The sequence below is a fragment of the Lactuca sativa genome, chromosome 5 (assembly GCF_002870075.4).
Source record: "Lactuca sativa cultivar Salinas chromosome 5, Lsat_Salinas_v11, whole genome shotgun sequence".
NCBI lineage: Eukaryota > Viridiplantae > Streptophyta > Magnoliopsida > Asterales > Asteraceae > Lactuca > Lactuca sativa.
Genome location: NC_056627.2, coordinates 154671736 through 154689912, shown reverse-complemented (window position 1 = coordinate 154689912; position 18177 = coordinate 154671736). Strand labels below are relative to the sequence as shown.

The 18177-nt window shown below is 38.4% G+C and overlaps 1 protein-coding gene and 1 non-coding gene across 2 annotated transcripts; one reads left to right on the top strand and one right to left on the bottom strand.

Moving 5' to 3' along the window:
- Positions 1-227: 227 nt before the first annotated feature.
- Positions 228-1937, bottom strand: LOC111879191 (uncharacterized). The gene is made up of 3 exons (XM_023875668.2): positions 1731-1937; positions 1303-1615; positions 228-907 (listed from the first exon to the last, which is right to left on the bottom strand). The coding sequence occupies exons 1-3, from the start codon at positions 1935-1937 to the stop codon at positions 228-230; spliced, it is 1200 nt and encodes a 399-aa protein (XP_023731436.2).
- LOC111879197 (small nucleolar RNA R71) lies at positions 775-881 on the top strand. Its single transcript, XR_002846020.1, has one exon. It is a non-coding gene; the product is annotated as a small nucleolar RNA R71 (small nucleolar RNA).
- Positions 1938-18177: the final 16240 nt, after the last annotated feature.

Sequence of the window (18177 nt, the reverse complement as noted above, 5' to 3'; positions counted from 1 at the left end):
GGGTCTTTGGGTGTGAGACGGGTTGACTATTGTGGTGCTTGGAAACTTGCCATCTTTTATTTTCCCAATTTGCTCCACCAGTTGAGCAATTTGCTTCTCGATAGAGCTATGGACTTGGAGTTAGTGTCAGTTTTCTGATATGTTTGGGTTATGAACTCCATGATTTTGTCAAACTTGTTGCCATCAGTTTCCTCCTTCTTTGATGTTCCACCTTGGTTAAAGTTGGACTACTGGAACTGTTTTGGCTGATTTTGGTTTTGGTAATTCCCTTGACGATTGTTGTTGTTGAAATTCCCATTGTTGTTGTAGTTTGCACCTTGGTTGTAGTTCCGATTGAATGATCGTGGATTATTTTGGAATTGACCATAGGCGTGCACTTCATTGATTTGCTCTTGAATTCTCATGCACTCATCTGCAATGTGTCCTGAATCTCCACAACTTACACATATCTTCCGTCCCTGCGAAAAAAACACACCTTTCTCTTTGCCTAGGCTAGAGAGTAGTAAGTCAAATTTTTTATTTAAAGAATTAATATCATATTTGACTTCACTTTTCCAGTTTTTGTCTAGTCCAACTAAAACAATAGATGAAACCAGGTTGTCCCGTTTCTTAGCTGAGTAATTGTTTTTCGAACCATGACTCAACTGCTCCAAGAATCGCCAAGCGTCTTCACTATCTTGCATCATGATAGTGCCGCCATACGAGGCATTAATCATAGTTTGATTAAAAGTGCCGACTCCATCATAAAAGAAACGTACAAGTTGCCAATGGGGAAATTCATGATGGGGACATGAGCGCAACAATTCCTTAAGGCGTTCAAATGCATCATGAAATTCTTCATTGGGTTTTTGTGCAAAATCTTGTATCGCTTTTCTTATTTCCGTTGTTTTACTAGCAGGGTAAAAGTCTTGCAAAAATTTAGTTTTTAATTGCTCCCAAGTAGTAATACTATGGGGGGGGGGGGGGGGGGGAGGGGGGGGGGGAAGAGAGGTGAACCAATACTTAGCTTTTTCTTTTAAAGTGAACGGAAATAAGTGAAGTCTAAAGGAATCTCTATTAGTTCCTCATGGAGTATTCGTGTTAGCAATTGCAAGGAACGCATAGAGGTGATTGTATGGATCATCAGTTTTATGGCCTCTAAAGACGGGTAAGACACTAATTAGTTGTGGCCTTACTTCCAGATGATGCTCGTTTCCTTCTGCGAAGTGTATAGTGAAGCATCATCATACTCTCCCAACGCAAAATGAGATGCCATAGAATGTCTATTAGGCTGCGGAAAATTAAGATGAGGCAATTGGTTACCTTCGTTGTAATATCCTCCATTTGCATTGTTGAATCCACAATTTGGATTCCTTCGGTATTGATTTGCAAAGCCTTGATTTCCGAACCCATCATTGTAGTCATTGTTGCCACCATTGGGGAAATTCGGGTTGTTCCAGTTATTGTTGTAGTTCTCGTTTCCACCCCGATTGCCTTGATTCCGCCTGTTACCACCATTGTGGTTCTGATTCCAACCAAGTCCATTGTCACTTCCATCCTCAAAGTCCAAGTCATCCTCGTTACCATCATTACCACCATTACCGAATTGAGGACCAACATTTCTAGGATTTTGGTTCTAATTTCTAACATTACCACCGTTGTGGTTTCCTACATTGCCTCCCATATTTTGTGCCCAATTTCCTTCGTTCTCACCATTTTCCACGGTTGTTTCTATTCGGTTGTGGTTTTACTGGTTGGATGATTGGTGCACCGACATTGTTGTTATTCCCATTGTTTCCATTGTTGTTGTTTGGGAATTGAGGAGCTGCTGGTGGAACTAGTGGTGGAGGATTGTTGGCTGCAGCCTCATGCCCCTCGACCTCATCTTCCACGACAACGTTATCTACACTTATAGTATTGTGATAAGGAAATTGCATCGCTTTAGCAGCATGATTCATTTGCTTTAATTTACATTATCCTTGCCCGTATAAGTAATCAAAATAATAGTTAATCATTGCTATATAACTTTCTTCGTATATCTAACCATTATGTTTGTTTTTCATGCAATGGAATTGTTTTCAAGTGGGACCCAATTCATCTTGTAATGCGTCAATGTTTTGCCAACTTTTATTTTACGTACTTTGGTTAAAGAACAAAATCATGTGAGACTTAATGGTTGATATATCACCATCATATGGTCATGGACCCAAGTGCTACATATTGTTTATTAATTATATTTTGGATGATAGGTCATGAACAAAAGCAACTATCTTCGTTACATCAATTTCACTCTCAAAATTCACATTTCCAAAATAATCAGCGGTGAAATTAGTTTCTCATTCATACAAACAAATTATAGTGAACTCAAAATTGCTCCTTGATCTGATTTCATACAAGTGGAAAAATTGTCTCGATTTAATTACAAATAATAATAATAAAAAAAAACCTAGTGGTTTGTTGGTTGTAAGAATGCATGTTGTATAGAAGTCATAACGCGCCTAACTGAGAAGCAATATCACTGAATGTATATTCACTGCATGGAATTGTGAGGCCGCCCATTTGATGAACATACCCAAATTCTTGCTCTGCCTGATCTAATAATTCTTGAAATGCAGGTTGGCTTAACAACCATACAGGAACCACAAACCGCTTCTTCTCTTGCTCACCAACATAAATTGCTAAATAGCCTTTTGGGGTTTCCATAGATTTGGTTGTGCTGCTTCCGTTGGATAATGATCTTCTGAGAATTTGTTTTGCTTGAATGATCCGAGGAAAAAGGATGGCCATTTTTAAGGATGGTAGTTTCTGTTCACTTCAAAAGCCTGATTGAGGATGGATACTCTCACAGCATGCACGTCTTCTTGGTGAAAAGATGCCAAGGATTTCAGAGGAAGTTGTGGTTGTGTGATTCATATCGAATGGTTTTTTATATACAGAGATTCAAGGAGATCTTGATCGAGGATGGTGACATATGGTGGAAGAAAAGGCAAACTCACATGGCTTTGTCTTCCAATCTGTAAGACAGATCCAATGTCTAATTCACCTATTAATGATAGGGCCACATATGTTTCAAGAAAACCCCAAAGCCCTTAGCCACAATTTCGTGTTTGTTAGGAGGCATTACCACATTCCTCTTAATATTACATGGGACCATGACACTTCTGCTGTTTTTCATACCCACGTTAATTCAGAATATATACTGGTGATACAAGTTATATTCTTTTTTAATTCTTTTTCTATACACAAGTACATGATTAATACATATTTTTGCCTGTGACTTTGTGGTTGTGCTATTCAAGATCATAATCTATAAAAGTTAGAAGACACAGCACATGATCTTGACTTCCTGTTGCAATATCCCCATCTGACATTTAAATTCCTTTTTCTTAATTATTTTACATTTCATTCTCGAATAAACCTTTATATATAGAATATGATTGGCAAAGCACCGGCATAATTTCCTCTCAAACTCGTCCTGAAAATCTCTCGGAATATTCTTAAATTGTTTTGTTCCTCTGTGATAACCCTTCAGAAAAATGGTTATTCGAATACGTCGGATCTTTCAAGCTAGACAAATACTCCAACGGTCATTGTTAAATGGGATCCTCACAACAGCAGTGGATCTACCAAAAGGGTATTTTGCAGTTTATGTTGGAGAGCAAGAACAGAAGCGTTTTGTGATTCCAGTGTCATTGTTAAGCCACTATTCATTTCAGGACTTATTTCGTAGACAGGGGAAGAGTTTGGATATGACCATCCAATGGGCGGCCTAACAATTCCATGTAGTGAGCAGAAATTCATTGATCTTGCAAGTTGCCTGGGAGCATTTTGAAGTCATGTTACATCATTCTATTTGTTAACACATTTTTTTAAACCACGGATCCCAGACCGTTTTGCAACATGCGAGACCGAGTCACTTGTACCGATTGTATAAAATGAGAATTTTGACTTGTTTGGAATACCATGTATATTACTTGACCATATAAGCTTGTACTTATAGGAGATAGAGCTACCATCTTTGTTAACTATGTTTGCTTGATGCAGTTTTATAAAAAAGGCCAAGATATAACGTTAAATACAATAATCTCCATTACACTCCCAAAATAATTCAAATTTCTAAAACAGTCGACAATAAAATTTGTTTATCACTTTTACATTGAACAACTTACAGTGAAATAAAAATTGTTCCTTGGTCCTATTTTATACAATTAAGAAAATTGTCGATATTTTTGGACTTAATTTCACACATACATTCTCTGATATTAACATTATAAAAAAAATAAAAAAATAAAAAATAAAAAGAAAAGCTATGTAGATACACTGTGAGAGGGTAAAAGATCATCTAATGATGCTCAACAAAAAGAGATTGAAATATTTGCTACTTCATACCTAGCATCTTATGTCTTTGTTTCTATTCTCTAATATTTAAGGAATTTTTAATTTTTGAGTATGTAATGATTTTGCTTTTTTACGTATTAGTCTGATAGTGTTTTAAGTAAGTTATTGAAATTTGAAGTTTTTATGTTGTTAATTACAAACAGCTTTAAATTCTTAAAACCGCATATTTAAAGAACCAAATCCACATGGCAAAAAATAACACAAAAAAATAACATAAAGAAAATCGCACCAAATCCAGATAGTCAAATACCAAACTACAAACTGCATTAAAAAAACCACATAACCACAATATTCGGTTCAAAAAATGAAATAATTGTAGTTGCGGTTTGCGATTTGGATAGGTCCATAATTGCACTGAACCGCACTGTCCTTACCCTTATCTGTAGGTGATACCTTTTTATCTACTAGTGGTAGGTTTGCTCATTTGTAAAACACATTTTTGTTAACTATATTTGTGTGGTTCTTTTTCGTATTCGTGTTTGTAGAGGCGAGCAACAAAGTAGAGTGTGTTTCTCTGTTGGAGGGGTATATTACTCATCGATTTCGTCGTAGCAGTATACGTGGATAATTTGAAGGAGTCCATAGAGGGGTTCCAATTAGCAAGCGTGGAAGTTGAATGGGCTGAGGATCTTGTGAGGTTTTGTAATGAGGATATCATGGATGGGATTCGAGAATTCGAGCTTTAATATGTCATCAAGGAGGAACACTTTACTGATGTAGTTTTAGATGATTAACATAGTCAAGTTTCATTATGTCGAGAAGAAGCAACTTTCTAATCATTTGGCTTCTATTGAAATGGATCTGGATTGGCTTTTTTATATTAGTTTCTAAACCATGTGCTAGAGTTCCCTAGATTTTATCAGTTGCTCGACTATTTCCAGGCATCATGTGTTCAGCACAGTATTCGTTTATATAGAGATATTTTTCGTCTGAAGCATGAATTGCATCCCCGTATTGTCGTCGCAACATCTTGTTCGCAACATCAAAATGTGATGATTGTTGGGCTTGATGACCTAGCTTCTACGATATATGTCTTTCATTATGGAGCAATGGTCGTAGGCTTTCACAAGCTTAGGTTGTTGATGCGTGGTATTGTTGAAGAGATCGGGTAACATCCCAAATTTTATAATACACTTCAAGACCTAGCTTCTACGAATTATGTCTGTGAACATGGAGTGAATGCCATAGCTTACACTAACATGGAGTGAATGCCAAAGCTTACACTAACTAAGGTCGCGGACGGGTGGTATTTTTGAAGACACCGGGCAACATCCCAAATTTTATATCATACAACACGCAATCAAGTATATAAGAATTTTAAGGCGTATTGTTGGGCAAAACTAAAAATTAGTGACTCGAAGTTTATTAAATGGAAACTAATTGAAAAATGAAGTAAATTAATTGTTCATTAATTTAAAATGATATGTATGTTGAATAATAAGGTGATAATGTAGAAGGGTATTTTGAAATATTTCTATTTTAAAAATATAGGGAAATATATGTTACTTATTGTTTTTGGGTCATTTTGAAAATAAATAGAAGATAAAGGGCTTAATGTAAACATAGGTTAAATGATGGGATCAAAAGTTGGAACTGGGGAGCACCTTATTTCCTTTTCTTGTGAGCGTCGATTGAATGTTAAGAAAAGAAAAGAAAACGTTGGATTCCTTGTATGTACGTGGTTATGTCTAAAATCTGGAAAGATGGGGAGACCTTCAAGATCTCTTTGTTTTCTGCTGAGTGTGAAGCGAACCAGAAAAAGGAGAAGAAGAACCGGAGCACATAAATCACATAAGGGGTTCATGATTTTTCTCACATTCGGTAACCCAAAATTCCTATTGTCCTTCAATTTGACAGATTGTTGAGGTAATAACCAAACTGTAGTAAGTTGAATTTTCAAAATTATTGAAATAAATTTTGAATTTGGATTTGGACTCATGATTTTGGATTTGTGATAAGCATAGAAACATGATTGCATGGAAAAAAAACTTTAATATCTTGAATGGGACAGATTTGAGCTTTCTTAAACTTTATTCAAATTGGAGGAGTTTGTTGGCTAAGCTAGTAACAACATATGCTTACACATAAATGAAGAACCAAAATCAAATATCAATGCTTTTTTCATAGTCCTGTATTCAAAATGCATAATCATGATTAAACATAATACTTCTTCAGATGTTCTATGGTTCTCAGTTAATGTTGTATGTGAGTCAATGTGAAAACTCGATGCCCACAATGACACCAGTAACTCAATATATATAGGAAAGAATTACATTTACAACCCCTCAACTTAATAAATACTTATATAGTTTTCACAAAGTTTTACATAAGTCTAATATCCCCCCTCAAGCGAAACTGGTGGAGGTCCGAGACGGAGCATGTGGCGAAATCGCTCGAATTGGTGTCGAGGGAGACTCTTCGTGAAGATGTCCGCAACCTGAAGCTTGGTCGGCACAAACATGGTGAGGATTTTTCCCAATGTAACGAGTTCGCGAACAAAATGATAATCCAGATCAATATGCTTGGCGCGCTTATGAGAAACTGGGTTCTGAGTGAGAAACAGAGCACTCTGATTATCACACAGAATGGTTGGACGACCAGTAGGCATGGCATGAAGCTCACGTAGCAAATGAGTGATCCAAATTAGTTCAGCAGCAGTGTTGGCCATGGCTCGATATTCAGACTCATAGCTGGAGCGAGAGACCGTCGGTTGCTTTTTTGGCGCTCCAGGACACAAGATTACCCCCAGGAAGATCGAGTACCCATACGTGGATCGACGAGTGTCGAGGCAACGGGCCCAATCAGCATCAGAATACCCCACCAGGTTTGTGAGCTTGGGCCTGGAAAACGTAAGTCCAAAGGACAGAGTGCCTTTGACGTATCGAATAAGACGTTTGACGGCCTGGTAGTGAAGAACCGTTGGAGCTTGCAAGAACTGACTGACTTGATTAACTGCATATGAGATATCCGGTCGAGTGATGGTCAAATATTGAAGCGCCCCAATAAGAGACCGTTAATGAGTAGGATCCGCATATAGCGCTCCAGAAGAAACAAATGAGGTGTTGGCCGCAAGGGGCGTTGAAACCGGCTTGGAATCAAGAAGTGCAGCACGGTCAACAATGGAGTGAGCATGTTTGGATTGACTGAGAAAAAGCCCAGAAGGGAGATGCTTGGCCTCAAGACCGAGGAAGTAGTTGAGTTGCCCCAAATACTTGATCTTGAATTCTGCGTGGAGCTTGTGAATAAACGAACGTATGAGCGATGAATCGGAGCCAGTGAGAATGAGATCATCAACGTAAAGAAGCAGGTACAAGACACAGGCACCCCGTTTGAAAATAAACAATGAGGGATCAGCGCGACTACAAACAAATCCATTCGTCACAAGAAAAGAACTTAGCCGATGAAACCACGCCCGAGGGGCCTGTTGGAGACCATAGATGGCCTTATGGAGTTTGCAAACGTGGTCGGGGTAGCGAGGATCAATAAAACCAGGCGGTTGCTTCATATAAACAATGTCTGTAAGATTGCCATGTAGGAAAGCATTATTGACATCTAACTGATGTAGCTTCCATTGATTAATAACCGCAAGAGTCAAGACGACGCGAATGGTGGCCGCTTTCACCACCGGGCTAAATGTATGAGAACAATCCAGCCCGGGAACCTGACTGAATCCCTGAGCAACAAGCCGAGCTTTGTGTCCATCAATACAGCCATCAGCAAGGTACTTGGTACGAAATAGCCACTGACACCCAACAACATTAGTGTTGGGGGGACGTGGAACCAAAGACCAAGTGGCATTACGAGAAAGAGCATGCATTTCGGAGCGCATGGCGGCCACCCACTTAGGATCTCGAAGAGCATCATGATGAGTAGATGGATCAGTTGAGGCAAACAATGCAGAGTACAACCCGTGGTCCGATGTATGTGCCAAATCAGCCTGATGACGGGGCTTAAAAATCCCTGCTTTTGCCCTAGTAATCATGGGGTGACCGGCGGGAGATGGATCAAGGGGCGTAGGGATCGCAACACTAGGTGCGGGGTTCGGTGATGCGGGTGGATCATCATCACTATCCGATCCAGCGGCCGAGCCAAGGGGCTCGGATGAGGCGTTGGAATCGGAGGGTATAGGGTCATCAGGTTCAGCAACTGGAGTGTCAGTTGTAGGAGTGGTCACTGGAGCGGGGCAAGGGCGGGGGTCAGCACAGACGCCACAGGAGAAGGGACGCGGTTGACAAGGAGATAAAGCAGGAGGCTTTGAACAGGCTCGGGAGACAGGCATAGGTTGTGAGGTATCTTCCAAAAATGAGTGTAAAGGCAAATCATCCAACGAGACCCGCGGAGCGGCACTGTCAAAGGGAAAACACATCTCGTCAAAACGAGCATGACGCGTAATGTAAACGCGAGCTGTGCATGGGTCAAGACAAAGATAGCCCTTGTATTGTGATAAGGAAATTGCATCGCTTTAGCAGCATGATTCATTTGCTTTAATTTACATTATCCTTGCCTGTATAAGTAATCAAAATAATAGTTAATCATTGCTATATAACTTTCTTCGTATATCTAACCATTATGTGTGTTTTTCATGCAATGGAATTGTTTTCAAGTGGGACCCAATTCATCTTGTAATGCGTCAATGTTTTGCCAACTTTTATTTTACGTACTTTGGTTAAAGAACAAAATCATGTGAGACTTAATGGTTGATATATAAACCATCATATGGTCATGGAACCAAGTGCTACATATTGTTTATTAATTATATTTTGGATGATAGGTCATGAACAAAAGCAACTATCTTCGTTACCTCAATTTCACTCTCAAAATTCACATTTCCAAAATAATCAGCGGTGAAATTAGTTTCTCATTCATACAAACAAATTATAGTGAACTCAAAATTGCTCCTTGATCTGATTTCATACAAGTGGAAAAATTGTCTCGATTTAATTACAAATAATAATAATAAAAAAAACCTAGTGGTTAGTTGGTTGTAAGAATGTTGTATAGAAGTCATAACGCGCCTAACTGAGAAGCAATATCACTGAATGTATATTCACTGCATGGAATTGTGAGGCCGCCCATTTGATGAACATACCCAAATTCTTGCTCTGCCTGATCTAATAGTTCTTGAAATGCAGGTTGGCTTAACAACCATACAGGAACCACAAACCGCTTCTTCTCTTGCTCACCAACATAAATTGCTAAATAGCCTTTTGGGGTTTCCATAGATTTGGTTGTGCTGCTTCCGTTGGATAATGATCTTCTGAGAATTTGTTTTGCTTGAATGATCCGAGGAAAAAGGATGGCCATTTTTAAGGATGGTAGTTTCTGTTCACTTCAAAAGCCTGATTGAGGATGGATACTCTCACAGCATGCACGTCTTCTTGGTGAAAAGATGCCAAGGATTTCAGAGGAAGTTGTGGTTGTGTGATTCATATCGAATGGTTTTTTATATACAGAGATTCAAGGAGATCTTGATTGAGGATGGTGACATATGGTGGAAGAAAAGGCAAACTCACATGGCTTTGTCTTCCAATCTGTAAGACAGATCCAATGTCTAATTCACCTATTAATGATAGGGCCACATATGTTTCAAGAAAACCCCAAAGCCCTTAGCCACAATTTCGTGTTTGTTAGGAGGCATTACCACATTCCTCTTAATATTACATGGGACCATGACACTTCTGCTGTTTTTCATACCCACGTTAATTCAGAATATATACTGGTGATACAAGTTATATTCTTTTTTAATTCTTTTTCTATACACAAGTACATGATTAATACATATTTTTGCCTGTGACTTTGTGGTTGTGCTATTCAAGATCATAATCTATAAAAGTTAGAAGACACAGCACATGATCTTGACTTCCTGTTGCAATATCCCCATCTGACATTTAAATTCCTTTTTCTTAATTATTTTACATTTCATTCTCGAATAAACCTTTATATATAGAATATGATTGGCAAAGCACCGGCATAATTTCCTCTCAAACTCGTCCTGAAAATCTCTCGGAATATTCTTAAATTGTTTCGTTCCTCTGTGATAACCCTTCAGAAAAATGGTTATTCGAATACGTCGGATCTTTCAAGCTAGACAAATACTCCAACGGTCATTGTTAAATGGGATCCTCACAACAGCAGTGGATCTACCAAAAGGGTATTTTGCAGTTTATGTTGGAGAGCAAGAACAGAAGCGTTTTGTGATTCCAGTGTCATTGTTAAGCCACTATTCATTTCAGGACTTATTTCGTAGACAGGGGAAGAGTTTGGATATGACCATCCAATGGGCGGCCTAACAATTCCATGTAGTGAGCAGAAATTCATTGATCTTGCAAGTTGCCTGGGAGCATTTTGAAGTCATGTTACATCATTCTATTTGTTAACACATTTTTTTAAACCACGGATCCCAGACCGTTTTGCAACATGCGAGACCGAGTCACTTGTACCGATTGTATAAAATGAGAATTTTGACTTGTTTGGAATACCATGTATATTATTTGACCATATAAGCTTGTACTTATAGGAGATAGAGCTACCATCTTTGTTAACTATGTTTGCTTGATGCAGTTTTATAAAAAAGGCCAAGATATAACGTTAAATACAATAATCTCCATTACACTCCCAAAATAATTCAAATTTCTAAAACAGTCGACAATAAAATTTGTTTATCACTTTTACATTGAACAACTTACAGTGAAATAAAAATTGTTCCTTGGTCCTATTTTATACAATTAAGAAAATTGTCGATATTTTTGCACTTAATTTCACACATACATTCTCTGATATTAACATTATAAAAAAAATAAAAAAATAAAAAATAAAAAGAAAAGCTATGTAGATACATTGTGAGAGGGTAAAAGATCATCTAATGATGCTCAACAAAAAGAGATTGAAATATTTGCTACTTCATACCTAACATCTTATGTCTTTGTTTCTATTCTCTAATATTTAAGGAATTTTTAATTTTTGAGTATGTGATGATTTTGCTTGTTTACGTATTAGTCTGATAGTGTTTTAAGTAAGTTATTGAAATTTGAAGTTTTTATGTTGTTAATTACAAACAGCTTTAAATACTTAAAACCGCATATTTAAAGAACCAAATCCACATGGCAAAAAATAACACAAAAAAATAACATAAAGAAAATCGCACCAAATCCAGATAGTCAAATACCAAACTACAAACTGCATTAAAAAAACCACATAACCACAATACTCGGTACAAAAAATGAAATAATTGTAGTTGCGGTTTGCGATTTGGATAGGTCCATAATTGCACTGAACCGCACTGTCCTTACCCTTATCTGTAGGTGATACCTTTTTATCTACTAGTGGTAGGTTTGCTCATTTGTAAAACACATTTTTGTTAACTATATTTGTGTGGTTCTTTTTCGTATTCGTGTTTGTAGAGGCGAGCAACAAAGTAGAGTGTGGTTCTCTGTTGGAGGGGTATATTACTCATCGATTTCGTCGTAGCAGTATACGTGGATAATTTGAAGGAGTCCATAGAGGGGTTCCAATTAGCAAGCGTGGAAGTTGAATGGGCTGAGGATCTTGTGAGGTTTTGTAATGAGGATATCATGGATGGGATTCGAGAATTCGAGCTTTAATATGTCATCAAGGAGGAACACTTTACTGATGTAGTTTTAGATGATTAACATAGTCAAGTTTCATTATGTCGAGAAGAAGCAACTTTCTAATCATTTGGCTTCTATTGAAATGGATTTGGATTGGCTTTTTTATATTAGTTTCTAAACCATGTACTAGAGTTCCCTAGATTTTATCAGTTGCTCGACTATCTCCAGGCATCATGTGTTCAGCACAGTATTCGTTTATATAGAGATATTTTTCGTCTGAAGCATGAATTGCATCCCCGTATTGTCGTCGCAACATCTTGTTCGCAACATCAAAATGTGATGATTGTTGGGCTTGATGACCTAGCTTCTACGATATATGTCTTTCATTATGGAGCAATGGTCGTAGGCTTTCACAAGCTTAGGTTGTTGATGCGTGGTATTGTTGAAGAGATCGGGTAACATCCCAAATTTTATAATACACTTCAAGACCTAGCTTCTACGAATTATGTCTGTGAACATGGAGTGAATGCCATAGCTTACACTAACATGGAGTGAATGCCAAAGCTTACACTAACTAAGGTCGCGGACGGGTGGTATTTTTGAAGACACCGGGCAACATCCCAAATTTTATATCATACAACACGCAATCAAGTATATAAGAATTTTAAGGCGTATTGTTGGGCAAAACTAAAAATTAGTGACTCGAAGTTTATTAAATGGAAACTAATTGAAAAATGAAGTAAATTAATTGTTCATTAATTTAAAATGATATGTATGTTGAATAATAAGTTGATAATGTAGAAGGGTATTTTGAAATATTTCTATTTTAAAAATATAGGGAAATATATGTTACTTATTGTTTTTGGGTCATTTTGAAAATAAATAGAAGATAAAGGGCTTAATGTAAACATAGGTTAAATGATGGGATCAAAAGTTGGAACTGGGGAGCACCTTATTTCCTTTTCTTGTGAGCGTCGATTGAATGTTAAGAAAAGAAAAGAAAACGTTGGATTCCTTGTATGTACGTGGTTATGTCTAAAATCTGGAAAGATGGGGAGACCTTCAAGATCTCTTTGTTTTCTGCTGAGTGTGAAGCGAACCAGAAAAAGGAGAAGAAGAACCGGAGCACATAAATCACATAAGGGGTTCATGATTTTTCTCACATTCGGTAACCCAAAATTCCTATTGTCCTTCAATTTGACAGATTGTTGAGGTAATAACCAAACTGTAGTAAGTTGAATTTTCAAAATTATTGAAATAAATTTTGAATTTGGATTTGGACTCATGATTTTGGATTTGTGATAAGCATAGAAACATGATTGCATGGAAAAAAAACTTTAATATCTTGAATGGGACAGATTTGAGCTTTCTTAAACTTTATTCAAATTGGAGGAGTTTGTTGGCTAAGCTAGTAACAACATATGCTTACACATAAATGAAGAACCAAAATCAAATATCAATGCTTTTTTCATAGTCCTGTATTCAAAATGCATAATCATGATTAAACATAATACTTCTTCAGATGTTCTATGGTTCTCAGTTAATGTTGTATGTGAGTCAATGTGAAAACTCGATGCCCACAATGACACCAGTAACTCAATATATATAGGAAAGAATTACATTTACAACCCCTCAACTTAATAAATACTTATATAGTTTTCACAAAGTTTTACATAAGTCTAATATCCCCCCTCAAGCGAAACTGGTGGAGGTCCGAGACGGAGCATGTGGCGAAATCGCTCGAATTGGTGTCGAGGGAGACTCTTCGTGAAGATGTCCGCAACCTGAAGCTTGGTCGGCACAAACATGGTGAGGATTTTTCCCGATGTAACGAGTTCGCGAACAAAATGATAATCCAGATCAATATGCTTGGCGCGCTTATGAGAAACTGGGTTCTGAGTGAGAAACAGAGCACTCTGATTATCACACAGAATGGTTGGACGACCAGTAGGCATGGCATGAAGCTCACGTAGCAAATGAGTGATCCAAATTAGTTCAGCAGCAGTGTTGGCCATGGCTCGATATTCAGACTCATAGCTGGAGCGAGAGACCGTCGGTTGCTTTTTTGGCGCTCCAGGACACAAGATTACCCCCAGGAAGATCGAGTACCCATACGTGGATCGACGAGTGTCGAGGCAACGGGCCCAATCAGCATCAGAATACCCCACCAGGTTTGTGAGCTTGGGCCTGGAAAACGTAAGTCCAAAGGACAGAGTGCCTTTGACGTATCGAATAAGACGTTTGACGGCCTGGTAGTGAAGAACCGTTGGAGCTTGCAAGAACTGACTGACTTGATTAACTGCATATGAGATATCCGGTCGAGTGATGGTCAAATATTGAAGCGCCCCAATAAGAGACCGTTAATGAGTAGGATCTGCATATAGCGCTCCAGAAGAAACAAATGAGGTGTTGGCCGCAAGGGGCGTTGAAACCGGCTTGGAATCAAGAAGTGCAGCACGGTCAACAATGGAGTGAGCATGTTTGGATTGACTGAGAAAAAGCCCAGAAGGGAGATGCTTGGCCTCAAGACCGAGGAAGTAGTTGAGTTGCCCCAAATACTTGATCTTGAATTCTGCGTGGAGCTTGTGAATAAACGAACGTATGAGCGATGAATCGGAGCCAGTGAGAATGAGATCATCAACGTAAAGAAGCAGGTACAAGACACAGGCACCCCGTTTGAAAATAAACAATGAGGGATCAGCGCGACTACAAACAAATCCATTCGTCACAAGAAAAGAACTTAGCCGATGAAACCACGCCCGAGGGGCCTGTTGGAGACCATAGATGGCCTTATGGAGTTTGCAAACGTGGTCGGGGTAGCGAGGATCAATAAAACCAGGCGGTTGCTTCATATAAACAATGTCTGTAAGATTGCCATGTAGGAAAGCATTATTGACATCTAACTGATGTAGCTTCCATTGATTAATAACCGCAAGAGTCAAGACGACGCGAATGGTGGCCGCTTTCACCACCGGGCTAAATGTATGAGAACAATCCAGCCCGGGAACCTGACTGAATCCCTGAGCAACAAGCCGAGCTTTGTGTCCATCAATACAGCCATCAGCAAGGTACTTGGTACGAAATAGCCACTGACACCCAACAACATTAGTGTTGGGGGGACGTGGAACCAAAGACCAAGTGGCATTACGAGAAAGAACATGCATTTCGGAGCGCATGGCGGCCACCCACTTAGGATCTCGAAGAGCATCATGATGAGTAGATGGATCAGTTGAGGCAAACAATGCAGAGTACAACCCGTGGTCCGATGTATGTGCCAAATCAGCCTGATGACGGGGCTTAAAAATCCCTGCTTTTGCCCTAGTAATCATGGGGTGACCGGCGGGAGATGGATCAAGGGGCGTAGGGATCGCAACACTAGGTGCGGGGTTCGGTGATGCGGGTGGATCATCATCACTATCCGATCCAGCGGCCGAGCCAAGGGGCTCGGATGAGGCGTTGGAATCGGAGGGTATAGGGTCATCAGGTTCAGCAACTGGAGTGTCAGTTGTAGGAGTGGTCACTGGAGCGGGGCAAGGGCGGGGGTCAGCACAGACGCCACAGGAGAAGGGACGCGGTTGACAAGGAGATAAAGCAGGAGGCTTTGAACAGGCTCGGGAGACAGGCATAGGTTGTGAGGTATCTTCCAAAAATGAGTGTAAAGGCAAATCATCCAACGAGACCCGCGGAGCGGCACTGTCAAAGGGAAAACACATCTCGTCAAAACGAGCATGACGCGTAATGTAAACGCGAGCTGTGCATGGGTCAAGACAAAGATAGCCCTTGTATTGTGATAAGGAAATTGCATCGCTTTAGCAGCATGATTCATTTGCTTTAATTTACATTATCCTTGCCTGTATAAGTAATCAAAATAATAGTTAATCATTGCTATATAACTTTCTTCGTATATCTAACCATTATGTTTGTTTTTCATGCAATGGAATTGTTTTCAAGTGGGACCCAATTCATCTTGTAATGCGTCAATGTTTTGCCAACTTTTATTTTACGTACTTTGGTTAAAAAACAAAATCATGTGACACTTAATGGTTGATATATAACCATCATATGGTCATGGAACCAAGTGCTACATATTGTTTATTAATTATATTTTGGATGATAGGTCATGAACAAAAGCAACTATCTTCGTTACCTCAATTTCACTCTCAAAATTCACATTTCCAAAATAATCAGCGGTGAAATTAGTTTCTCATTCATACAAACAAATTATAGTGAACTCAAAATTGCTCCTTGATCTGATTTCATACAAGTGGAAAAATTGTCTCGATTTAATTACAAATAATAATAATAAAAAAAACCTAGTGGTTAGTTGGTTGTAAGAATGTTGTATAGAAGTCATAACGCGCCTAACTGAGAAGCAATATCACTGAATGTATATTCACTGCATGGAATTGTGAGGCCGCCCATTTGATGAACATACCCAAATTCTTGCTCTGCCTGATCTAATAGTTCTTGAAATGCAGGTTGGCTTAACAACCATACAGGAACCACAAACCGCTTCTTCTCTTGCTCACCAACATAAATTGCTAAATAGCCTTTTGGGGTTTCCATAGATTTGGTTGTGCTGCTTCCGTTGGATAATGATCTTCTGAGAATTTGTTTTGCTTGAATGATCCGAGGAAAAAGGATGGCCATTTTTAAGGATGGTAGTTTCTGTTCACTTCAAAAGCCTGATTGAGGATGGATACTCTCACAGCATGCACGTCTTCTTGGTGAAAAGATGCCAAGGATTTCAGAGGAAGTTGTGGTTGTGTGATTCATATCGAATGGTTTTTTATATACAGATATTCAAGGAGATCTTGATTGAGGATGGTGACATATGGTGGAAGAAAAGGCAAACTCACATGGCTTTGTCTTCCAATCTGTAAGACAGATCCAATGTCTAATTCACCTATTAATGATAGGGCCACATATGTTTCAAGAAAACCCCAAAGCCCTTAGCCACAATTTCGTGTTTGTTAGGAGGCATTACCACATTCCTCTTAATATTACATGGGACCATGACACTTCTGCTGTTTTTCATACCCACGTTAATTCAGAATATATACTGGTGATACAAGTTATATTCTTTTTTAATTCTTTTTCTATACACAAGTACATGATTAATACATATTTTTGCCTGTGACTTTGTGGTTGTGCTATTCAAGATCATAATCTATAAAAGTTAGAAGACACAGCACATGATCTTGACTTCCTGTTGCAATATCCCCATCTGACATTTAAATTCCTTTTTCTTAATTATTTTACATTTCATTCTCGAATAAACCTTTATATATAGAATATGATTGGCAAAGCACCAGCATAATTTCCTCTCAAACTCGTCCTGAAAATCTCTCGGAATATTCTTAAATTGTTTCGTTCCTCTGTGATAACCCTTCAGAAAAATGGTTATTCGAATACGTCGGATCTTTCAAGCTAGACAAATACTCCAACGGTCATTGTTAAATGGGATCCTCACAACAGCAGTGGATCTACCAAAAGGGTATTTTGCAGTTTATGTTGGAGAGCAAGAACAGAAGCGTTTTGTGATTCCAGTGTCATTGTTAAGCCACTATTCATTTCAGGACTTATTTCGTAGACAGGGGAAGAGTTTGGATATGACCATCCAATGGGCGGCCTAACAATTCCATGTAGTGAGCAGAAATTCATTGATCTTGCAAGTTGCCTGGGAGCATTTTGAAGTCATGTTACATCATTCTATTTGTTAACACATTTTTTTAAACCACGGATCCCAGACCGTTTTGCAACATGCGAGACCGAGTCACTTGTACCGATTGTATAAAATGAGAATTTTGACTTGTTTGGAATACCATGTATATTATTTGACCATATAAGCTTGTACTTATAGGAGATAGAGCTACCATCTTTGTTAACTATGTTTGCTTGATGCAGTTTTATAAAAAAGGCCAAGATATAACGTTAAATACAATAATCTCCATTACACTCCCAAAATAATTCAAATTTCTAAAACAGTCGACAATAAAATTTGTTTATCACTTTTACATTGAACAACTTACAGTGAAATAAAAATTGTTCCTTGGTCCTATTTTATACAATTAAGAAAATTGTCGATATTTTTGCACTTAATTTCACACATACATTCTCTGATATTAACATTATAAAAAAAATAAAAAAATAAAAAATAAAAAGAAAAGCTATGTAGATACACTGTGAGAGGGTAAAAGATCATCTAATGATGCTCAACAAAAAGAGATTG